Source organism: Dryobates pubescens, chromosome 12 (assembly GCF_014839835.1).
Source record: "Dryobates pubescens isolate bDryPub1 chromosome 12, bDryPub1.pri, whole genome shotgun sequence".
In the NCBI taxonomy this organism is placed as follows: domain Eukaryota; kingdom Metazoa; phylum Chordata; class Aves; order Piciformes; family Picidae; genus Dryobates; species Dryobates pubescens.
Window position 1 is genome coordinate 30,046,978 of NC_071623.1, and position 25,335 is coordinate 30,072,312.

At 37.9% G+C, this 25,335-nt stretch overlaps 1 protein-coding gene across 11 annotated transcripts in view; it reads left to right on the plus strand.

Annotated features, from left to right (window-relative positions):
• ROBO2 (roundabout guidance receptor 2) overlaps positions 1-25,335 on the plus strand; it is a 930,309-nt gene that overhangs the window by 869,124 nt on the left and 35,850 nt on the right. For 7 of the 11 annotated variants that reach the window (XM_054165756.1, XM_054165758.1, XM_054165761.1 and 4 more), the window contains exons 18-23: positions 351-533; positions 9,762-9,804; positions 11,408-11,535; positions 14,653-14,934; positions 15,316-15,441; positions 20,167-20,323. In XM_054165756.1, the coding sequence (XP_054021731.1) occupies positions 351-533; positions 9,762-9,804; positions 11,408-11,535; positions 14,653-14,934; positions 15,316-15,441; positions 20,167-20,323 (919 nt within the window). The remainder of the gene's footprint in view (positions 1-350; positions 534-9,761; positions 9,805-11,407; positions 11,536-14,652; positions 14,935-15,315; positions 15,442-20,166; positions 20,324-25,335) is intronic. The other 4 variants (XM_054165759.1, XM_054165765.1, XM_054165763.1 and 1 more) reach the window with 1 other exon arrangement.

The window sequence follows — 25,335 nt, forward strand, 5'->3', positions numbered from 1 at the left end:
CATTTTGCCATCACTGTATTCTGTCTATAACTACATAAAAACAAACCAACAAGCATGTATATTGTGAAGAACAAAAAGGCTCTGGACTGTCACCCATTAGATTACTTGGGAGAGTGCTACAGAGCTATCTTTTCAAGTAAATATTTGCAAAATTGCAATGGATTATGGATTTTACTTGCTAGACACACTGGGTTTCAGGTGTGCACTGTTATTCCTTAGAGCTCTCCTACTGTGTGTGATTCTTTTGATTTGCATTACTGCTGTTGTTTAATTTTCATTTGCAGCACTTGGTTCCTATTTGTACTGTAGAATCCAAATGAACAGTATTCTGTTGAATTCCTTTTGTGCAGGAGGCCGTAATGAAGTTGTCATCACTGAAAATAACAACAGCATAACTGAGCAAATCACTGATGTTGTTAAACAGCCTGCCTTCATAGCTGGTATCGGTGGAGCATGTTGGGTAATTCTGATGGGTTTCAGCATCTGGCTATACTGGCGCAGAAAGAAGAGGAAGGGGCTCAGCAATTATGCTGGTAAGAACAGTAACTATTTATTACCATCTGATCAGATTCTAAGATGAAGAGGACAGGTGCTGTTAAGCCTACTTCTCAAACATGTTGAACTTACAGCAAAGGTGGCCTGGGTGAATTTTGTATGTTTAAGTGTATGCTGTGAAAGTGCTGGTGTATGAGAAGCTTTAAATGCATTGCTTGGTACCACATTTCATCATTATCATAAGATGTTCTTTATTTTTACATCTTCAGTGCATCTAGCATAAAAAAAAGTACAAAGAGGATTAACTTTACCTCTTTCTCCTTACTCAGAAGGCACTCTGTTAGTGATCCTGCTTCATTTATATGCTTAAATATGTATTAGGATAAATCTTTACAAGGAAAGTTAAAAAGAGTATTTGGTCTTCTCTGTTTCCATGCCCATGCATTTCCAGGTCTTTGAAGCCATGTGCATGGGAAATAAATGGAATACTAAATCTGTGACTCTGTATCTATAGCTGGAGAAGAAAAGTGTGATGTATTAGAGAAGCATGGTCAAAATTTACCTATAGCAGAAGCCAGAAACCGGTTTGTCTTGGACATAGAACACCTTGGAATGCCCTCACAGTGTGATCCTCCTTGCACCAAAACTGTTTCTCCAGTTAGAGATTTGGGCTTGAAAACTACATTTGCCAAATGAAAATTTTTTTTTTCCTCCCCCAGTCTGTTTTGTGTATTATTCTGTGCTGCAGGATTCTTACAGATTTTTAGGAAATCAAGTGAATTACCATATAATGGGCCATTCTGAAACCTATTCTAACACAAAAAAGTTCTTCTTCAAATATTGGGGTAGCTTCTCTTGTAGTGTTTATTAACCTTTGAAAAAAGGGAACATTTCTTTTTTAAGCAAGATTTGCACAATAGAGGTTACAGCTTATTTAATGTTGACATTCTATCACACTAAACTTACTCTAGTGCTCTCCTGTTTGCAAGTTATCACATGTGAACCCAAGGACACAGATTCCCTACGTGGCTGAGAAACTCTAACAACTTGCCAAAAAACCAATGTTCATTCTGTGCTCACAACCTAACAGTCCTATGCCTCCTTACTGTAGCATTAGCCATCATCAGACTCCTCAGTGTCCTAACTGGGCTCACTAAATCAAAAGGAAACTGTTCTATGTTGGTTTTCAATGCTTCATGCTGGATTAGTTTTCCACTGGCTTAGTGAAATAACACTGCCCAAGAAGTCAGATGGGCAATGGAGGCAGAGGGACAAGATACCGTGTCAGTGAGTCTTGGATTGATTTAGTTTCTGTCATCGTTTCTTGGAATCTCACCTTGTATCACCATGTCACCTGTGTCATTCATATGTTATACGTTTCTTTCCTTTAATAGCAATAACTTCTACTCTCTGAGAGGGAGGGTGGTGTTAATTGAGAAACTAATATATAGTACACACACCTACACTTGTGTTTGTATGAAATATCAGTCTAGATCCCAAGGTTTTTCTTATTAAGAAACATCTGTACTGTTGTTCCTCTTAGGAAGCGGTCCTATACATAAACTTTAGATGCAAGCTAATGCTACTCTTTTTGGAAAAAAATAAGCAGAATTATTAGCCCTGTATGTGAGTTGACATGTTGGGGGAGTGCGTTGAGAGCAGTCTTTTGCACCTTAAAATGCATAGCTGTGTGTAATGATAATCAGCATTATAAACAGCGTGTCTCCTGCAACTCATCCCTTCTCATGATGTTTGCTGCATCTGCGTGTGATGTGAACGCTGCACTGTGTCATTTCTGTCATCAGAATTATGAAATAGTGTCTGCTTTCAGCAAGGAAAACTCATAACAGACCATGCTTCGAGACTCATTCTAACATTTACACTTTTTAGAACAGCATGTTCACACAGAAAGTCTGCAAATGTAACTGTCAAAATTCACTGCCTACCTCTTCAACCATCATTTCTCATTGGCTGTTGGCTGGTTAGTGCTTGAAGCTCAACTATTATGCCCTGCTTATGATATTCAACCACAGCTGAGTAAATTCCAGAGGAAACCCATGCCCTGCAACTAGTGGTTACTGTCAGGGTGTGTAACTCACTATGTGTTTGCTTTCTTGTTTTGCAGTTCAGTCCTTCACCTTCACCCCTGCAGGTACTGTCCATTAGTCTGTCTCTTACGTCACCAAAACATCATTGCAAACATTAGCTAAGTGTTTATGAACATGTGAGATATGCAGAATTCAAACCAAATACAGGGAGAAATACTTCTGCTGCCTATCTGTGATAAAAATGTACCATTCATTCTAGTGATTCTAGGGGAATATAAAATCTGCTACCATTAATGTCTCTCTCATTATAATTCTGTATAATTCTTACTCATCTAGCTCTTCAAAATAATGCAGTTTTGAAAGTAATTTGCAGGACAAAATTCTTGGACTAACTGAATGTAAGCAAGCATTAGTTGTATATAACTGAATTTTTGTTTTAGAGCTGGAAAAAAAATCTCTGAAGCTTTTGAAGAGGAAATTGGAGAAATGGAACTTTTGCCCACTTTATCTGTTAGTTACATGTGCATTGGCCTTATTGTGAGCTGTTCAAACCTTCAAGCAATCGAGTGATTAACCTATGCACACATTATCTTTACAGTGCTTTTGCAACTGAAACATTTACTTTTTCTCTGCCTACCCAATTCAGAGCTTATATCCTAGTTTTCATATGTTTAATAAACTTAGCATTTGATGGACCATTAGTGTAAGTGTGGTTAAATCTATCTGAAGAATAAATGAGGTGCGGCTGAAACAGCAGGTTGCAAACTTAGTCAACATATTTGATAGGCAGGAGAAACAGAGTGTGCAATGAATAGTAATAATTAATACAAAGAATTTGCTTCTGCTCATACCTAAGCTTGAGATTCAAACTAAAAAATAATTACACCTCAGTGTTAAAGTTCTCAACATTTTTGAGCAGAAGTCTGTAAAGTTTTTTGCATATCACTTGGCCCTTCAGTTGTGCTTACCAAAGCTGTTTTTAGTTCTGTCTCCTCTGCCATCCAAGTGACAGAGGCCGGTCTTCCTAGTGCACTGGTGAACTGATCCTCATGCTCACCTAGCCAGTTTTTCACTCTTGCTTATCATCAGCTAGAGCTTGACTGTTTAGCTTGGCAGGAAACAACAGATGACTACTGAGTCATATAAGCGAAGGTGGTGGTGTTTGCCCCAGGGACCCGTGACATTGGGGGGGAGAAATATCTTTGTGGAGAAGCTTAGGGAGCTCAGGAATTCCTCCTCTGGCTTCTGGGCAGGTTTGTTTGAGTTAGTGCTAAATGTTTTACTTCCTTTACTTTGTGATACAACATAGGACTTTTTTCCAAAAAGGAAATAAATGCAGCTTCACTTTTGGTTCCAGTGATTATGCTAATGTCAACTGTCTGTAACTGTGGGGAGATTTTTCCATTGTCTGTGTAGCATATATTGGCAGGACACAGGGTTGTGGTGGAGTCACACTGACTGTGCATGATTTAGTGCAATTGATCCCGATGTACTGGGTGACTAGGGGACACATCAGATGCACTGCCAAAAATGTGCTTTTTTAAAGGCAATTTTGATAACACATGCACTCTATAGAACTATAGTAGCACATAGTTCTGTTTCCTGGCCTATAATGATTTCTGGAGGCACTGAGAACCTAAGTCATCCAGTAGTCAAATCCAAAAGAAATATCATTATTAAAAAAAAAATTAAAATAAAGCAAACATTGTTCTCATGAAAGAACATAGTCCATGTTTTTATCTCTGTACCCAGACTTCCCTAAGAAACATTGTTATCTTGCTACTATTTGAATTTACCATTGGTAAAAACATATAGACAAACATGCCTATGCTTGTGGAGTTTTGATGAGACAATTGTATATTGTTCTCTTCAAAGTTACGAAGCATCAGCAGTTTGTTTTCAGAGCAAAACACTTAGGCAGTAGTATGTAGCTTTCAGAATCTCATCAGAGATAGCTGTCAGTAAAGTTTTGCTAAAGGATAATTCATCCCAATATACTGAGATTTCAGCAGGTGTACACTTGTTCAAACATCTGCTTTAAATTCTTCTTTCAGAAAGTTGCAGAGTGTGTAGATATTAATGTGTAATAAAAAGAATTGAATCTATTAATGGAGCTTTCATATATTTACTCTGTTTCAGACACAAACCAGCAAACTATTTTTTCCCCAGTTATTTATGATGTAAAAGGTTTCTGTTACATTTTTCTGCAGTTGTATTTGCATAATACAGTGAACATAAGCTTTTAAAAGTCTATATTGTATGGTTACATAAGTACCTGTTTAAAATACTCTTTTTTGGTCACTTTCAGATTATGAGCTATTCACTGGGACTGTTATTTGTATTCTGTTATTAGGGGCTTAAGAGGTGTAATTTTGGTATATGACTATACTACTGTAGCCCTCTGTAGAAGAGGAAACAACAAATGTCACACAATTGGTAAAGATTTGTGGCAGAGGAAAATAACTGATTGAGTGAAACTCATTAAGCTTTCTGTCTTTGTAAATATTTTCACATGCACTGCTCAACTGCTCACATGATCACAAATAAAGTGACGTTGAAAATTGTAGCTAAATATTTTTCCTTATTTTCAGTAGAAATTACTCCAGTAGTTACTGAGCCCCAATTCTATACATTCTCCGCTTCCCTTTCCCCTATCATGGCTCACCAGGCATTGATTAGCAGCAATATCAGTATTACAAAACATATGATCCTCAACTATATTTGTTAGATTAGTACTGTAAGCAGTAGTGTCATCCTCTGCAGCTGTACAGCAAGTATACATTTTCAGGACCATAACTTATTGTCAGCAAAAGCAAACCTGGCACAGAGATAAACAGAAATGTTGTCCTTTTTCAGTCATCTCTTCTGTGATATAAAGGACAGATTGGTCTTACTTTTGTGAGCTTGTATAAAGGTAAAGTACTGCTGCACTGGGGTTTTTGTATTTTTCTGGTTGTCCTTTACTCAGATTGTCTGCATATCAGCATGCACTGTGGTTTCCTACATAATATAAGAAAATGTGAATGACACAAAAGCAGCATCTGACCACTCTCATATACCAGATTGTTTCATTCCTGTATTACAGTGACAGAAGATAATTAATTTGGTTTGTATTGGAAGTTGCGATTCTCTTTTCACATTTTGGCATAAGTACTTACACAACAAGGGCATGGAATCCACTTATAAAAATAAGAGATATTTCATTTCTTTGCTTGTCTTTCCTGGGCCTTCAAACTCATTGTTGTGCTAGCACCCACTCAGTTGAATATTCAGGTGTTTTCAAGTGTCTAGGCCATCAGTCATGCAAAGAAAGTAAATATGTATTTTCACTTACGAGTAGGAAAGCTTACTTGGTGACTAGTGTTCCTTGGGATTAAAGATTTCATGATACTGAGTAAACAAAACCAAATGAAAAATAGATGGAGAATTATAAAGTAGAGTCCTACACATTTTATGTGCAACTTCTGAAACATCCAAAGATAGACAGAAGGTTTGATGGAATTTTTGTACACTGATTATCAGTTCTGAATTAATGCTTATTAAAAGAGGATTAATCTACATTCATATTTGAGGAATAGCTTATCAGAAAAAGGAATGAGACATGGCTAGCAACATTAAAGTTTTCATTTGTTGTAGGAAAATGTGGCCTACTAGAGATAGACATGCAGGAAGCTTTCTAAAGCCTTCTTGCCTCAGAATGTCAACTTAGTATACTTTCATATTTTTCCAATTCTAGCAGGCATGAAGATTAAGTTTAACCTTGTCAGACAGTATTAGTCAATGCTTTGGGTACCTCCTTGTATATTTAATAAAAAGCCTGTGGAAAGCTCCTTAACGTATGCTGTTCTTCATACAAATATATACATAATAATATCCTTCAATATTTATGCATTTAAAATGCACTTTGGATTATATTTCAGCATTTTTTACAGTTCTTGAAGTATAAGCCGGTGGGAATTCCTTCAAAAATCTCTCTATGCAGAGGTTATTTTTTCATCCTTTTGAAAACCAATCTCACCCCTGCAGGTCTTCAGCCTTTCTAAGAACATGTATCAGATGCAAAGACTGCTGAAAGAGCTTTCTTGCTTCCTCAGTGATAAAAAGCAAAGGGAGATTGGTGGGTCAGCGATAGAGGCATCCTTCCTTCCCTCCTTTTACATTGCCCCTTGAAATTGCTCTGCTTCTTTTTGAGTGGAGATAGGATGAATAAAGCCAGCTGTCTGTGTGCTTTATTTTAACAGTGACATCTACAAGCCTGCATTGCATTAAGTATGCTCCTATTCAGGCGTTTAGCCTTGTTTTGTAATTACAGAAATCAAAAAATGCTGACAAAACATACAGCAGAAATGATAAACACAGTGCTTGTGTTGGCAGCCTGACCATATCTGCTCTTGTTAGCTGTCTTTCTTTTCATAGTATTGATGCTAAAAGAAAGGAACCTCCTCTATTCAGCCTCAGGTAGCCCATTTATGGATGGCATCAGGTTTACTTATTTGTCTTCTGTAATGTCTTAATGGCATGTCCATGTTTCAAGAGGAATTTTGATTAGCTTATTTCTTATTATGAAGCCTTTTCCACCAAGAATAATAATTAAAATACTTTCTTGTTTGTTTTCTCATGAAAATTATAACCATCTGTGCATTGCTATGCAGGGAGGAAGGTAAACAAAAGAACCTGTATTCTTTCCTAGTCCCATTCACATCTCATAATCCAGGCACAGTCTTCCCTGGGAAAAACAATATCACTGCAAGATGAGTTCTTTTCTTAATAAACTAAGCTGAACCCTTCTTTTAAAAAGTGTTTATAGTGTGAAAGACTATTTAATGTAGGAAACAAACAACAGCTACTACCACCAGCATACATATGTAGAAAGATTGAAGAGTAAACACTGTGCTCTTTCTTTGTTTCCTCTCAACAATCTCATGCAGCTACATCCAATCTGCAGCAGTTATGGCTCTAGCAAAGAGGTTCCAATATCACATCTTCATGTTTCTCACAGCATGCTTTAGAGATTTTCCATACCTCACTCCACAGAAAAATTAAATATGTGTGCCAAACATCGCTGCAATCTCCTACTAGCTCCCCCATTTTAGCTTTGCTTTGTAAAGGTATCATGAAATATAAATATTCTGAAGACAAAAAAATCTTGGTTTTGGTTTGTTGTTTTTTTTGCTACCATATTACATGCATAGCTAGAGTCTTACACACCTGTGCATGCTATACAGGTGGTGACAATATTACTTTAAAATTATTTCTGATAGATGACAATCCAAACAAGCATTAATCCCAATAATTTCTCAGAAAATATGTACAAAATTCCCTTTAACCTGTAAACTTCATTTGTAAGTATTGTTATTGAATGTGCCTTTGTTTCTTCTTTTCCTTGTTTCTTGTCACTTTGACAAATCCAGGAAGTTGGTGAGATGGAATACTAAATTGAAAGGGAGGAGAAAGTAAACAGCATCAATGTACTCTTGACCAACATAGTAAGGCAGTCTTTGCATATTCCTGTGTGATATCTGGAGCGCTTCAGATCATTCACTCTGTGTTGAGTGATACAGTCATTTGACAGTGACGGAATCACGACATTTGAAACAACATGAGTAAAAGTAGCATCAACTCTAAAATTAATTAACAGCAATGTTTTGCCATGTCTTCTCTCTCTCTTTTTTTTTTTAAAGCAGACTTTTAAGTAACACTTCCCATATTTGCATTTTTATTTTATTTTCATTAATTGGCTTGATTACAACCTTTCAAAATTCAGCTGTTAACCATTTTGATGTGACATACGACTGCAGTGGTTTTCTTATATTGATATTAGCCTATTCTACAGTGAAGGGTAATTAGTCACCCTACTCAAGCAGTCTTCCAGTAGCACTTCCAGCAGGGCCACTTTTGTCTCCTTGGCTGAATGTAGACTGCGAAATTATCCTAGGAGTTAATAAAGTTACAAGGATTCTGTAAGGTAACAGAAGTATTTTCCCCAATGGATTTATGTCATTGCTAATTTTTTTAATGGTCACAACATTTCTATTGGGCACAGTAATTTTGTGTGATTAGAGTGGTGTATAATAGAAAGCCTGATCTTGCATTAGTGTAGTTTGGACTAATTTTTGGAAAATCTTGCAAGTACTCTGGGAGCTAGAATTTAATAATGGGAGTATCTGCCTTGCAATGGTAAATAGTAGTTCCAAACCAAGGTCTATTTTAAGTTAAACTGGCCACAGGCTCTTCCATTTCTCTCTGAAATTCAAGCCTTCATCTCACCAGGGTGCAGGTGTCCAGGACATTGGTGTAATTCAGTAGTCTGTCTTATCTGTGTCTGACAAGAAATAATGGGATATTGCCACTGAGAACCAGAGTAGTCTGTTGGCCTTGATTCAAAATACGTGCCAGGGCTTCCAAAAGGAGCATCAAATGTTGTCCATTGTCGTCTCACTAGTAATGTGGGTTTACCTATATTGGCCTGAAATGTAATCCTGTTAACAAAAATGATAAGTGATACGCTGTTCTTGTCAAACACCTGTGAATGGAACCATGAAAGCAATTGTTTCCCTGTGAATATAACCTCACTATTCCCCATGACAAGGCTGGAAACACCTTGTCTTTCCAGTGATACTAGCTTGTATGCATTTATGTGTGGGTGCTGTTCCTTATACTGTGCTTCTCACAGAGATGGTGCAACTGCATGGTTTCCCCCCCCCCCCCCCCCACTTCTTCAGCTCTAATAGAGCTGCCACCTCTTTGTTTTTGTCCTGGGAAATGGCATATTTGTGTGGTGACATTATATTTCTGCATTATGACATGATGCTATTAACTCGCTGGTGCAATGTCACTATGTACTGAAGCAAAAGCATGCCAAGGAAACAATTTCATCACGTGGCTCCGTCTTGCAGCACAAAGTCATATGAAGGGGCCTGTAGTAAATTCAGGCTTTTTGCCCAAGTGGCTCGTTTGCCTTGCAGGCTACAGAACAAATTGATGTTAATCATTAACACGAAGTGAAATCCTAAACCAATTGTGATCCTGATGTGTTTAATTCCTTTCTTATAATTCCTGTAGTTTATTGTGTGATAATGCCATAAAGCCTCCGATTTGGACACTGAGCAATTTGAATTGTTACTTTTAATTATTACTAATTGATTTTTCCCTGTCTTATATGTGTGTGTGCGTGTGTGTGTACGTTTGTTTGTTTTGTTTTTCCCAACCAAAACACAGTCACTTTCCAAAGAGGAGATGGAGGACTAATGAGCAATGGAAGGTATGTTTCTTTGTATAAAGGTCTTACCGTTGTATTTGTTTTTTAAATTAGAGATCTGAAAAATGCTATAGGTGATGCACTTGGGTAATAACTGATCATTAAGAAGACTGACAATGCTAGGAGGAGTTAAGTAGCTTACCACAAGGTTTAATGACCTATCTGTTGTGCACTTTGGAGGAATCAAGCCCAGATGTTTCATATCTCCCAGATGCCCTGGAAGAAATGAGTAGTAAATATCACAAGGAATGTGTTCATTTGTTACCAGGATGTTTATTGCATTAATTAGACATTAGCAAATGAAGTTGCTGTTGTTTAAGACTCCTTATTGGCTCCCTCTAAATTGCTGTGAGTGAACAATTACACTTAATCGATCATGAAATAAATGATTCATGGATGATGAATAGGCTGTAGATTGATAGGACTGGATTCCACAACTTTGGCTACTCAATTGAAATTGATAAAAGCTGATAACAGACCCATATATCCTCATCTATTTTCCCTTTGCCAATATGGATATTGTAATTAGGCCCTGGTAATAACTTCCAATCTCTCATTTAATCAATATTTTAGCAAAAAGAGATTAGGCCTAATGAGAGCTGGTAGATGTGGCAAGAAAGCGGCTGGATCTTCTTATTGCCGTTTCCATAGAAACCGATGTTTCTCTTAGGGATTGTACCAGGCAGGAGTCTATAACATGCAATGATCGGAGATGTTGTTCCAACTTCATGAGTGCATTAATAACCTAGAAGAGCTGCAGAACTGTGGATGGTTTTTGTTTTCATCTGGGGGAAGGAGGTATCTACAGGAAATTATTTGTTTTTCCTGTTAAATAGAAGTGCAAACAATCTACCTGCCTGGCTACAGTTTTGACTGTTTATCCTGGAGTGAGAGAGATACGGTGCCTTATGGCCTAAGTGCACCTTCTATTTCAACATACTCAGTGTTTAATGCTACTCTCATAACTGGGAGTTACAGGGATATAAAATCCATGCAGTAGTGGCAGATAAAGATAGCTGTGGACTTTCCATTAATCCTACTCAAGCCTGTTTGCCTCTAAACCGTCCAAGAGTGCTCAAAGAGTTACCAGCCTGTAGATGACAGGCATGCATCTGGGATGCGTGGAGAGGAAGAAATAGTAGCCCAAAGTCCTGGAAATGGCTGATATGGAGGAATCAGTTTGAGTGATGGCTCCCTTGAGGTGGTAATTTATCATGCAGCCCTGGTGTAGATCCCATGATGGTGCTGCCTAACCCCTCTTTCACACAGAAAACGGAGTTCATTTGAATTCTGGCAGAATCACGATGGATGCCTAGTCCCACTTCCACTGACAAAGTTGATTTGTATATAACCTTAATACATAATATATAGCCACTCAAGGTCTTTAAATCATCAAGGGCTACACAATTTTAATTTGAAATAAATTAAAGTCTCCTAAACTGTTTGATACCTATGGTGCTTGGAGAGCTGTGATATGGTCCCTTCAATTGTGAGTTATCTCACAGGTATTTTAATTTTGCAATTGTGTACATATATATGTGTGTGTGTGTGTATGTATATATATATATATATGTATGGTTTGTTTTTTTTTCTTATTCTGCTTCAGTCGACCAGGTCTGTTGAATGCAAGTGACCCCAGTTATCCTTGGCTTGCAGACTCTTGGCCTGCCACAAGTCTGCCTGTAAACAACAGCACTAGTGGACCCAATGATCTTGGTAATTTTGGTCGTGGAGGTAGGTTTCATTTTTTTTAAGTCACTGTAGAGTATACAATAAGCTTCTGTTAGTCAACATCTATGATGAACACTGTGTAACAATTTTATCATAATAGTTCTTTCCATGGTTGGCTTAAGGTTGCATTTTAAATGTTCGTTTTGCTTTGTCTCTTTCTACTTCTTTTAAATGTAGATCTAGTTTGTAATATACCCCACAGTGGTGAGACAGAGTCTGATTATTGTAGCAAGAGAAATCAGTTTGTTTCTCAAACTCATTTCTGCTTGCGTGGACATGAGCAATCTGCTGTGCAGAGCAATGTAGTCACAGATAGAGGATGTCTGTAAGACATCCTGGAGGACACTGGAGGGATGTTCCTTTAGCAGGACGACAGAAGAAAGTTGATGCTGTCAGCTCACCCATCCTCTTCCTGCTGAGGGACTGCTCCCAGTCTGTAAGACTTTAGAAACCACTAAGATGACTACCAATCACTCTGGAAACTCAAAAGCTTAGGCAGGCAGGCTAAAATTGCCTTTAAGAATGAAATCCACATTATGGCCTTGATACGCATTTGTGAGCACGACTGAATGGGAAGCACAGGTCTGGAATTCTGTAAGGCCACAAAATGGTACCACATCTTCTAAGGCAGCAAGCTTCCCTGAGGAAGTTCTTCAGCATGATTTCATTTATTGCAAGAGTTGCAAAACAAGTTGGATTTTGGAGAGTTTTGGGGATAATGTCCAGTGGGAAATGTGTGTTCATCTTTGGTCTGAAATGTAGTGTGTTTTTTTTGCTATGACAACTTGGTGGGGAAAATCACACTTGATTTTTAATAGGTGATTATGGCCCTTTGTGAAATGGCTCTTTGAGTGGTCTGATGGAGGCAAAAAATGTAATCTGTGCTTGTTCTGAAAATTCCCAGAATATTTGGAGAACCTCATCTTATTAGTAAGAATGAGTGAATATCCTTACCTGGTAGGAAGCCATGCAACTTTCCCTATCAAGTGTGTGCAATTGTATAATTCTCCATTTTAAAACTGATGATACCACTTCATCTGTCAGAAGCATGCTCCAAAAGATAGATGTATGTCTGAATACTTGAGAAATAAGCATTTTGCAAGTTTTTACTTCTATGAGTCTGTGACAAGATGAGCTGGACTTACTTTGTTTTGTGCATCAAGAGAATTTATTTACTAATCTTCAATCCACTGTATTATGATGAAGCCAACTAGGGAGAAGAAAAATCTTCTTATTGTAGATGAAATGCAAGAAAGATAAGACTGCGCTTGTTTTTCATATCTCATGCTGCATTTGCACATAGATGCTTTTATGATTGTGTACCTCACCCTAGAAAGAACATTGGATATAGGCAGATAGATACTAGTAACCTGATTTTCAAATATGACCTGTAGTGTGCATCAGTTGTAATGTTTTTGCACCTGCAATTTTTCTGCCAATATAAATTAATTCAATAAAGGCATTTTAAATATTTGATTGTGACCATTTCCCTGTTGTTGTCTGCAAAACCAGATCACTCTGATAGACCCAAATTTAATCTCTGTTTCTGCAGTCTCTCTACTGAGCATTTGTTATTGCCATATTTATTGCTAATATTATGTTGCTGCCCTGAGACTGAAGGTTCTCTTAGAGTCCATAGTAAAATGTCCACTGTTGCACACATAGCAGAAAATAGTTCTCTAGTCTAAATGTTGATCTCAGGGAAGGAAAAAGAAAAAGAAAAAAAGGGAAAACAACCAAACCATGGCAAAAAACCACAAACCTACACTCAAAGAAAAACCCAGTGGGAGGAGGCCATGGCATCATATCTCATTGTCAGAAAAGCCTGGAGACAGTGACAGAACAATTGTGTTCCTTGAGGTTGCGCAAAACCCATGTCTGAGTCTGGAACTGAGCTTAAACCCTTGTCTGGATGCAAGAACATCTTTTGTTTCTCTGGGGCTTAAGGTACATACAGATGTCTGTGATACCTAGAATGAGGTCTGAACATCCTAACTACAGGAGTATGCATCATCTTAGGTACAATCTACTAGTTGGAATCCATATCTGCCATACAACTATAAAAATCAAATAGCATATAAATGATGCACTCTTCTAACAAGTAAATTCAGAATGAATTCAAGTTTTTGGACTCTAAATATATCAAACAGACAAAATTAGTATAACTTGATATATTGACCTCTGAGAGAGTAGGAAGAGAGATATCTACTGAGCTGTGGTTCTCTTTGGGACATCATGCCAGTCACCATTAGATTCTTCACACTTCAGTAATCTCAGCTTCTAAATCTAGTATTCCACCAGCAAAGGTCACTTCAATGTTTAGTCAGGAGAGAGATTGCCAATCTAACTGATTAAAGATACAAATTGCAGTATGTGATAGGATTTGAATGATGTAGAAAAGTCAACAGATACTTAGTTAAATATGCTGTACTATTTTCCAGGTAAATGTACGAGAGTATTTGGGCAAGTTGTTCTCCATTTTCAGCACTGCTGTCCAATTTTAAGAGATTGATCACTTAAATCCCTTCAGAATAACAAATTTTCTTTCACACATCTGGAGCAACTTGGTTTTGTCAGGGTTTTCTTTTGTTGAAAAGGATAAATGCACTAGCTAATGTCAGAAAGAAAATTAGATGAGCCACTGCATAAAACTTCGAGGAAGTCAAGGTGATGCCCTTAAAAAGTACTTTGAGTGCTTTGGTGTCCATTTAAGAGTTTTGCTACTTATCTTCTGGGAAAGTTTCCTCTGTGATTTGTAGATTCACTCCTTTCATCATTTCCCTGAAGCCCAGACAGTTTCATTGGTTCTGACATACAGTGAACAACTGAAAACATTCTTCAGTGGAGAAATATTCCAAACTTCGCTTTCACAGTTGAAGGTATGGGTGGGAAAAAAAGATGGTTTTAGGCAGTGAGACGTGAAGGACAAGTGGTAGGCCTGTCACAGATGCTGATAGCTTGGCTATGGTTGTACATCATCTTCCCTTCATTGGCTCATGGACCAGTCTCAGCTGAAATGCAAACGTGCAAAATGACACATTTATTTTTCATCTAAAACCTTGATACTTTCAGGCTTCCTGTGCATCAATGATTTGTTTCATTCCCCTATGTTCACCACAGATGTGCTGCCACCAGTGCCAGGGCAAGGAGATAAAACCGCCACTATGCTTTCTGATGGAGCCATTTACAGCAGCATTGACTTTACCACGAAAACCAGTTACAACAGTTCCAGCCAAATAACACAAGCTACGCCATATGCCACCACCCAGATCCTGCATTCCAACAGCATCCATGAGTTGGCTGTCGACTTACCTGATCCTCAGTGGAAAAGCTCAATTCAGCAAAAAAATGACCTGATGGGATTTGGTTACTCTCTCCCAGACCAAGGCAAAGGCAACAACGGTGATTACAGCTCTTTTGTTTTTTATTGCAGCCCTTGGCTCTATATTGTATCATCTATGCATGGATTAGAAAACTCTTTTTAGTGTGTGGGACACTGTTTGTATTTTACCGTAACTAATGCTTACCTCCCTTGCATGCGTACCGAACCTCACACAATCACAACATCGAGTGTTCTGTGCTTTTGATCCTCTCTGTCCTCTGCTAATTACCAAGCCATCTTCCTTCCATTAGGCTAGGGTAGGTGTACATTTAAAATAAAAGGAGCTAAAACTTGCTGCCCCACCACATCTGCTGTTGACTTGCTAACTGCATGTGTTGCATGTGCTTGTGCTGTCAACTAATCACACGATGCCACTATGACCTTTGCCCTTTAACCCTTAGCCTTGCTTTACATCCCTGACTACCGCGTGGCTGAGGGATTGGCTAATAGATTGCCACACAACCAGTCACAGGATTTCAGCACCACCAGCTCCCACAACAGCTCTGAAAGGAGTGGCAGCCTCTCAGGTTGGTTCCACTGCTGTGGGTGGGTGAGGGACGGAGGGGTGTTTGTAAGCAGCTCACCAGAGAGGCAGAAAACCTCCCAGGTGCACTTTGAATATAGGTATGAGGGTGCCCACCCAACATCAATGAACAGCACCATGCTGGCACTGGAGAAAAAATAAATCCTTTTGCAAAACCTGTCTGGAGATACTGGAGAATCCTCCCAACCAGCATGTGTTGGCACAGCTGCAAACCTTGCTTTGTCACATCTTTTTCCTGACAGAACAGTTCATGGAACAAATATATTTCCACCTCAGTCCTCAGTTTATAAATCTCCACACCCTGAACTTCATGAGGAGATTAATATTATTGTTGAGTTGTTGCAGATTCCCCATTCCCACAAAGTGTTTCTGAATGCTGGTTTTCAGTGAAGCAGCTCAGAAATAAATGTAGGGCCCTGCAGGATGACTGGGGTTTCAAAAGCTGTGCCAAATCTGTGTAAGAACAGAATGTAAATTTCGTGTGTGTGCTGCATGTTATATTGGAAACATGTCGCATTTTCACTGGATGAAAATGATTGTAGTACATGTGGCTGTGTATTATATTTAAACACACCTTTCCCTTGATGTCTTTAATTTTGCTTACTTGTTGCTTATGTGATGTATAACTGTGTCCTTGTTTTCCAAGACAAAAGCTGAAAAGCCAGTAATTAAAGCAGAAGTCTGCTATTTCACTTCTGAAATGTGAGAAAGCTGAAAGTGACTTACACTTCAAAATCATGCTATATCCATAACTTTTTGAGCAGTCGTAGCAGTGACAGATCAACGCTACAAATGGCTTCTTAATGTCAGTTTCAGTGACTATCCAAATGAATTCTGAGGTTAAAACCTATAGTCATTGGCCTGTAACTGAAGGAAACAAATGGTTTTGCAAATTTTTGTGTTCTCATGGGGAGTATTAAGTGATTTGAGTGAGACCAAAAAATAGGCTCATGGCCTCAGACAGGTATCTGGAAGCTAAGTTCACGTGATGTTTCAAGAAAGGTTCTTATTCCTTGCATGTGAGGTGCTTAGGAAATGAACTTACTTTTCTGGCTTCACAAAAATGCTGAAATTGATATGCAGAGGTACATGTTCCAGTTATGAGAGGGCAGTATCACACTTCAGATGTGTTGACAGCTACAGCTGCCTGAGAATTTTCTCAGGAAATACGAAGTTTCATTGGAAAATTCCAGTTGATGAAAAGTTGAACTTTGAACAAATACTTCAAGTGAAACATATTTAATTTAGTGTTTCTTGTTTTGAAGTGGATTTTATGATGATGATGCACAAAAACTTCAGTTTATCTAGTCTTTCTATGGCCAAGGCCCTCCTGTTGTGATCAAAGCAACTCACACCTGGGTACCCCAGTGCTCACATGAAAGTCAGACTATTGGACTGCAGAGTTAGTGTTTTGCTCTCCCTTGATCACTAATTATATTTTTAACACGGCTAATTATGTCTGTAATACATGAGAAACTGGGGAAGACCTTCAAATAGTCTGATAATTAGAGTATCACTGCAGTCAGAGACCAGCTTTGATTACATAGTCCCAATCAGGATGAGCAGGGACTTGTTCTCTCCCTTCTTTGGTTAGTACTTTGAGTATTACTTATTATTCTGCCTATGTTTCTGTCTCTCTCACATGAATATCATGAGAAATCCTATCCCACTGTGGAATGGAAAATAGCTAAAACTCAGCAGCCTTACAAGGCAGGGAAACTTTGTGGCTGTACTTTGCGTGGCTCCCAGCTTATGTCAGCACTGTGGTCACCAGCCCAACTGGCAAATTCTTTTTCCAGGATCTGATTAATCTAGAATTTCAAGCAAAATAATTGAATTTTATGTATAAGGAGACATTGAAACATAAAACATCATTGCTATGAGGAAAAGAAACTTCAGTGCAACAGTTTTCAAGCACAAAACAGGCACTGTCTGTTGTGCTAGTCTGACAATGGAGTAAGTCTGCCCATGGAGTCAAAAATCTGTTGCTCAGCTGTATGGTGTAGGGTGCTTTCCCTACCAGCAATGACCTCGGTGTTCCTTTCTTCTCTTGCTTCATCTGAACAGTTCTTCATCTCTTTGTCACTCACAGTTCCATTATCGTTGACCTTTCTCTGCAAACCCACCCCAAATCCCCATGACTCCATACTAGCACCCCACACATCCAACCTCCATTTTATCAGCATCCCAAGATTACCAAGATGCTACACTTCCAATATCTTCCCTTCCACCTGAACTAATCTCTAAGGTGATGTTCTTTGCATTTCTCTTCTGTGAGTATTCCTTGTTTAATTCGCCCAGCAACACACACAGAAACTGTCTTATGCATGTGTTTAAGCTCCCAAAGCAGCCTCTCTCTCCTTAGCTCTTTCTGGCTCCTACTCTGTCTGACTTTTTAAGAATTCCCCCATGCCCCACCAGTTAAAATTAAGGTATTTCCTTTGAACTGTTCACTAACCCCATTTCTAACTCTACTTTCCACCATACTTATGCTTTGAAATGTTCATTTTCCCTCCAAAAGGTTTATGTATTTGTTCCTCTGTTGCCACCATCACTGAGGTTTCTTTTCTGCTGATTGAAATGTTCTTTTCCTTTTCAAGAAATCTTCCCCCTCTGTCAGGCTACAAAAGAAGGGAAGAGCCAGTCTTGCTTCCTAATAGATGGAATGTCAGCTCAGCTTGCACATAGTAAATGTTGGGATCTTGGCTGGACTCACTATAAATACTCCAAGACATTGAAGGAAGAGCTCTGGTCTGGAATTGAGTAGTGGAAAGAAAAGTCATTGCAATGTGCTGCCAGCCAGGCTGATTAGAAATCTTGCTGGACTTGTTGTCTGCCTGTAGCAGCCACGATAGGATCTGAAAAGAGAAATCTTGGCTACTTCTGAATCATAGAACCACCTTTTTCTTCCCTCTATTTGTTCCTATTTTGTTACAGCTGACACTTGGAGATAGCAGAAGAAAGTCGCTGTCTCTCAGACAAAAAACAGACACATGCATGTCTATATTGGTAGAACTGCACCTCCTTATGGAGGTGCCCAAAGTGAGAACCATGGCAAAGAGGGTAGTGCTTGGTAGTGCACACTGTGCCACCTTGCCTGACAAGTCAGTTGTGATTTTTTGGGTTATTGCTGTTGAGAATTTTTTTTATGGTTGTGGGGAATTTTTTTTTTGCTTGGGATTCTTTTTTGGCTGACCCTTATGAACAGCAAGAGATATCAGTGGGTAAAATCGATTAGTCTGTGCTTTCAGCAGCAGGCAAGAGATGAGTGACTGCCAGCTGGGTACCCCACTGAATAAGCATATGACAAACCATTCTTCTACTCAACAATCCAGAAAGTTTGAAAGCCACAACAAAATGGCAATTAATAGGTAGAGCTAGAAGCAATCAAGAGATGAGAAATCTTCCTCTTAATGAGTTCCTTACATGAAAAAAAATGTCAGGGCAAAATAAGTGGAACAAATGGGATGAGAACTTTCTCTGTAAGATCACGGTCCCACAAATGAAAGCATCTCAACTGGAGAAGTGTGTACAGACACATAAAGAGAAGACAGCTTAAGCAAAATGCATTGCTCACTTCAGTTCTATTAGCCTCCTCCGTTAGAGTTGTGCATCAATACAGAACCTCTTCTCCATAGTGGCAGAAGATATTTGAATCCTGTGAAGCAGAGTCTTCAAACATTGCAGATTACTCCCTGATGTTTTAATAATGGAAACTTAGTAAATTCCTGTCAGCAAACCGATTTCATTTTGTTTTGACAACTTACACTTGCCATTCTATGTGAAAGATAGTGAGTCTGAAGACAATTTTGGCTTGATTATGTCCCTAACTTCTGTGTTTTCTGCAGAAAAAGATTACTGTAGGATGGTGTTAGAAACACAATGGATTGTGACATGTGAAATAATTTGCTATATTTTGTCAGTGAATTCTAGAAGTCATAAAGCAGACAAATCAGTAAATACATTTTGGACACAGCAACACTTATCTTTCCTTGGTTGTGCACTACTGTGGTGTGAATAGAATAGAATTAGAATAGAATAGAATAGAATAGAATAGAATAGGAATAGAATAAACCAGGTTGGAAGAGACTTTCAAGATCATCATGTCCAGCCCATCATCCAACACCACCTAATCAACTAAACCATGCAACCAAGCACACTATCAAGTCTCCTCCTAAACACCTCCAGTGATGGTGACTCCACCACCTCCCCAGGCAGCCCATTCCAATGGGCAATCACTCTCTCTGTGTAGAATTTCTTCCTAACATCCAGTCTGACCCTCCCCTGGCACAGGTTGAGACTGTGTCCTCTTGTTCTGGTGCTGGTTGCCTGGGAGAAGAGACCAGCCTCTGCCTGTCTACAACCTCCCTTCAGGTAGTTATAGAGAGCAATAAGGTCTCCCCTGAGCCTCCTTTCCTCCAGGGTAATCAATCCCAGCTCCCTCAGCCTCTCTTCACAGGGCTTGGACTTTGAAAAATAAGTGGTTTTCAGCAATTATGCAGAATATTTTTCCATTCCATTCTATTATTATTTATAACCTTGTAACAGCATTTGTATGTTGATGCTGATTCTACTAAGATATAAATACATCCTTTTGGGACATGCCATCTGGAATCAGAATTCCTTCAGAAAAAAATGTAAATAGCTAGCTTTTTTCCCCCCCCTATATTCTATCTCTAACATTTTCATTTTCTTTTTGGATTTGCAGGTGGCAAAGGAGGGAAAAAGAAGAAAACCAAAAATACTTCCAAACCCCAGAAAAATAACGGTTCAAACTGGGCCAGTGTCCCACTCCCACCCCCTCCCGTGCAGCCACTTCCAGGCACAGAGCTGGAACACTATGGAGTGGATCAGCAAGAAACAGGGTAATTAATTTTTTTTCTTTTGAGGAAAAAAAAAGAAAAGAAATTGCTAAGTGACAATAATATTATTCTGTTTTCTTAAAAAAAAAGATAGAAAATCCTATAGACTTGTTCAAGGATATGGAGAAGGAATGTTTTAATAACTCCTCTTGCTAAAGACTGAAGATGGAAATAAAAGTGACCTTGCTTCTTCATCATGTAGGGCTTCTCTGCTTGTGCATGCTGAGAAATATCTTGCTTCACATCTAGTTTAATTGAATTCTGTTGTAACTGCTTGCAGATGATGGGACTCAGAGTGAGTGAAGATGACTCAAGCTGGCTCCTGGTATTTTTTCACTGCTTTTTCTGTTTAAAAATATTAGAGCAAATTGGGGGGAAGAAAAAAAGAAAAGACAACCAGACAAAGAACCCTCAACCAAACTCACACTGGATTGGGTTAATTTTAGCAGATTGACCAGTGGATAATAATCTTCTCATCCTTTTTTTGAAGAGATTTCACAGCTGAGGAAGTCATGCCTTTTAAAACCCTATAGGCCTTTTAAAAGTATTTAAACAACCTTGAGTTTCTGAAACTTTAAAGACACTGATTTCTAATAACTTAAACTGTTTCTCAAGGATACAAAAAATACACAAAAAGCAATAAATGAGTGAAAAAGACATTTCCTGCACAGAGAACGATTTTAGAATCCTTTTTTTTTTATAAAGTTAAATTATATGTAGCACCAGGTACCAAATTCTGGAGGAAAATTAGAGTATACAGGAAAATAGTTTACTGTGGTCAGTTCTGTTGGAGCCATCCTTTTGTCAGGGACAAATTTCTGCCTGTTTGAATACATGTATTAATCAATGTATCCTAAGGATGAAACATGTTTTAAAAATCATTGTAATAGCTTTACTGAAAAAAAGTATTTCAAGTGTTGTCTCTTTTGTAAGCATAACTTGATCAGCACTACTTCTGTAATGAAAATTAGAATAGTTAAGTATTCATGTCTGAGTTTATACTGAGTCCATCAACTCTTAAAATGAATAAGTCAGTGTAGTTCCTTTTAAAATGAAGGCCCATTCAGGCTGCATTGGAGTTAGATTTTCAAAACAAATACAAGAGAAAATTAATAACCTTACTGCTTATAAGTCTTGTTTAAATATGAAGGGGAAAAATGCATATAACAATTATGGTTTGTATTCTGCTATAAAAAGCTAAAACAAATTTAAGATGGTGTCACCATATAACATTGGTCTTTATCAGTTTATATCCTTAAAACACATGTGCAGCCATTGCACTAAAATTATTGTGCTTTAGAAGACAATCGTCTTGGACTTTCTCTCAGGACAGTGAAATAGCATGAAAGGTAAATGGAAATACCTTCTAGAAAAATCCCTTGTGACACAGGGCTTTATTTCAGTAGCATAAAGTATCTGTTATTTAACTGGAAAGAATGACTTTAGTCTCTTTGACAACACTGTTTTTTTAAGGATAAGGTCTTCCAGGTTCCCAACAATACAGACATAGTTATTCCTCCAATTATCTTTTGAAATAGTCTCTGCTTTTTAAAATATCTTATTAATAGTGGTTGTAACAAGACCTTTTAATGTGTATTTTACCAAGCACACACACAAAAAAGTGAAGATTAGACTCAGTTTCAGTCATGAGATACAGTAATTTGCAAACAACTTCACTGAATCCAATGAATTTGCAATGCCCATACTTCCTGAGGATGTATCAAACAATAATGGCTGTTCTGTATTCAGAGGTTGATCTTGTTTCTGTTGTTTTCAACATGCTAAAATGGAATGAATCATAGACTGCATTCCTTATGTTGCTTTGAAAACTGTTGTTTCCACAGCAAGCTCTTTGCTTTGAAACTTTCACTGTATTTACCATCTTCTACAAACATCATGCTTGTTTCTTATTGTCTTCCTTAGTTTTATCTGTGTTTACCACCATGACTTTGAAGTTTCTCTTTGCTCTTAGTAGGTCCCAACCTAGCATGTTCCCTTTCCTGCCCTTTTCAGGGGATATGTTTTGCTTGGCTTTATCTAATAAACTTGACAGTGACCAAATGCTTATTACTTATTCATTATTATTCGCTTATATTTTTTGGCCAGTACTATGCATGATTGTGATCCAACCCCTTTGTACTGTTATCAATGATTACTTTTATTTTTTACTATTGATTCCACAGTAAAATGGAATATTAGCTGCTGGATGTCATTGATAGTAATTTTTCCCTTTTTTTGTTTTGAGAAACAGTAAAGCAGGCAATACCTTTAACATGAAAATGTACTTTCTGGGCTTCCCTCTAGAGAGGCAAAGTTTCTTTGTTACAATAATGAAGTAGAATTGTTGTAGAATGTGCCTCTTACCAATCACATCTTTTTTATTCTGAAGAGAAAAGCTATCAATGCAATGAACCAAACTTTTTAATAACAAAGGAATAAAAGTGCTGAGAAGAGAATGAAAATTAGGAACATAGAGAGTCATGTTTGCTAACTAGAACTTATTTAGGGATTTGATCATCATGAAATTGCAATCACAGGTCCCTAGTGAAATTTCCAGTACTTCAATTTTAATAAGGAGCATTGGGAAAAGGTTGCATGCATTTTCACTGTTTACTCAGAAAACCAAAAAGATCATGGGATGTGATCAATATTCAGTAAGCTGGTTCCAGAAGTTTCAATAACTGTATTGGTTATTGTGAGGTATAGTTTCCACCTAGTCTGCTAGGTTTGCTAGCTTTTTCTGGAAGATTTTTTTTTCCCAAACACAGGTTAGAACTGGTGGCTTTTCAGACATACTGCATTATGAAGACAATGTCATTAATTTTAGGCTGAGGCTCCTTTCCATTTCAAACAAAATTTAGCTAAAGATATGATATTTGTGCAAAATTTTTTTGCTAAGAAATCTTTTTACCAACAAGCTGAACATTTGGGGATTTGAAGCAAGAAGGGTCAAAAGGCATGTACATCCAAAGCTCTTTTATGCATTACTGAAAAGTCACCAAGGAGTCTGTTTCTGCCCTGTCCCTTTTAAAGAAGAAGCTATTATGCCAAAGCATAAGGTTGAGAGAGTAAAAGTAAGTGACAGAGCTATTGCACTGTACATTTTTAGTAGTGTGAGTTAGGATGGTCCCTTCACCCTTGAATGGCAATGTCATGAGTGAATATTGCAAGGAAAGACAAATTAGAGCTAGTCATATCATGTCTATCCATAATTGGATTTGTCATATAACATTTTCTTAAATTTCTATGAAATTGGTTATGAAAGTGGTAATGATCACTTGCTCAAAAGCCCAATGACAAGTGTTAAGATGCAGCATATATTTGCACCTCTGTACAGAAATTGTTTCTGTATCTATATATTATCATATCTAGATGTGGAGTTAAAGTGATATTTGCTCTAATTACAAGATACCTCTTCCACAGAGTTTTGTATGACTAATTCAAGTTGGCTTAGCTAACTTGAATATGTGCTTTTAAATACAGAGTATAGACTTTTAAACAAGGAAGAATTAGTTTAGTTAATTTTAGAAACCTTTGTGTTGTGCTTAAAGGAAATGTTCTGTTCTTAAAGTAAGTTTTGAAACTTCCCTGTCTCAGTGTTCCCATCGTTTTTGTAACACAGCTTCACACTTGAGAACACTAGCAGTGATTAATTTTTCTCTGGGAAACTGGTAATTCCTTCCTTCCAAATCAGAAGCCTTAAAGGAGTATTTCTAAACTCATTTAAGAAATTAATTGTATAACAGTGCATTGCCTGCATGTATTGTAGTTGTAAGGGGTGTACCTTGTCAGCAGTCCTTGGAGGTGGAAAGAAGGTAAAGGGACTTAGATGATGCTCGTGGAATGGCCTTTGAGATGGTTTGCCAGTGAAGGCGCTGGTTGTCTGATTGCCTTTTGAAAAGAGCTGTCTAAACTGAACTATTCTGGAATACACTGGGAGTCAAGAAGAAATGTATGCAGATGCTCGAGGGACTGCAGATGTTTTGAAGATGGGAGGAGTGGACAATGTTGAGATTTGAGTAGTGTGATCATCAGCAGAGCCTTGCAGAGCTGAAGTTGTGTTCAGATTGGGAGAACAGGGTATTACTGTGTGGCGGATAATGCATGGGGAATGACTACACTCAGCAGGGCATATGTGTCTTAGGTAATGCTGGTGTCTCTAAGGGTCGTGGTTCTGGGTTGATACTGTAATACAACACTGACTTGAAAAGTCAGAGGACAAAGACAAGAAGACACAGAATTGCTGGCAAAGATTGCATAAGAATTATTAATAGAATATAAAGCTTCTGTTTCTAGCCCTGTTCAGATTTAGAATCATATCTTACACCTTTGGTATAAGACTGAAAATTGGTATTGATTTATCTTTTAATTTACATTAGGCAAGGGTCCAGAAATTTAACACTGTCTAGCTGAGTCCCAGTAAAGACTGGTTAGAAGGTGAAGTGCTGGCAGAGCTGTCAACGTGTGGCTAATGTGTGTTACCAGTTAGTGCTGTGACATAGCCTATGCTTAGAGTCAGTGCTGCTGCAACATTAATGTATTCTACACCTCGGTAGATACCTATATGCAGTGTGTAAAGGCCAAAATTTATGTGGAAAGTGTAGCTTTTTACTTAAGCTACACAATAAAACCATATAATTTATAGACAAATAAAGGGGAGGATAGGAGTAAGGAAGTGCAGAAGTTCAACTATGTAAATCTCGCTCTACCTTTTAAGAATTCAGTTATTTTCATGTATAGGTCCGGTTTTTATGTGTTCTCCTAGGTTAATGATCCAGGAATTGAGTTAGTTCATTCTTGTTATTGATTGTGATATAATATTATCTAATGACCATTAACAAATGTGATCAGTAATTTTTTTTTTGTTGCACATCTTGTTCAAGTTGCTTAGCCATTGTAGGAAAAATTAAACAGACTCAGTAAGAGACTAAGTAATTTTAACCTTCTTTTCAATAAATGTTCAAGCTTACACTGTGCAAGAGGATGCAAAATGTAGCAGAAATCCTTTGCTGCAC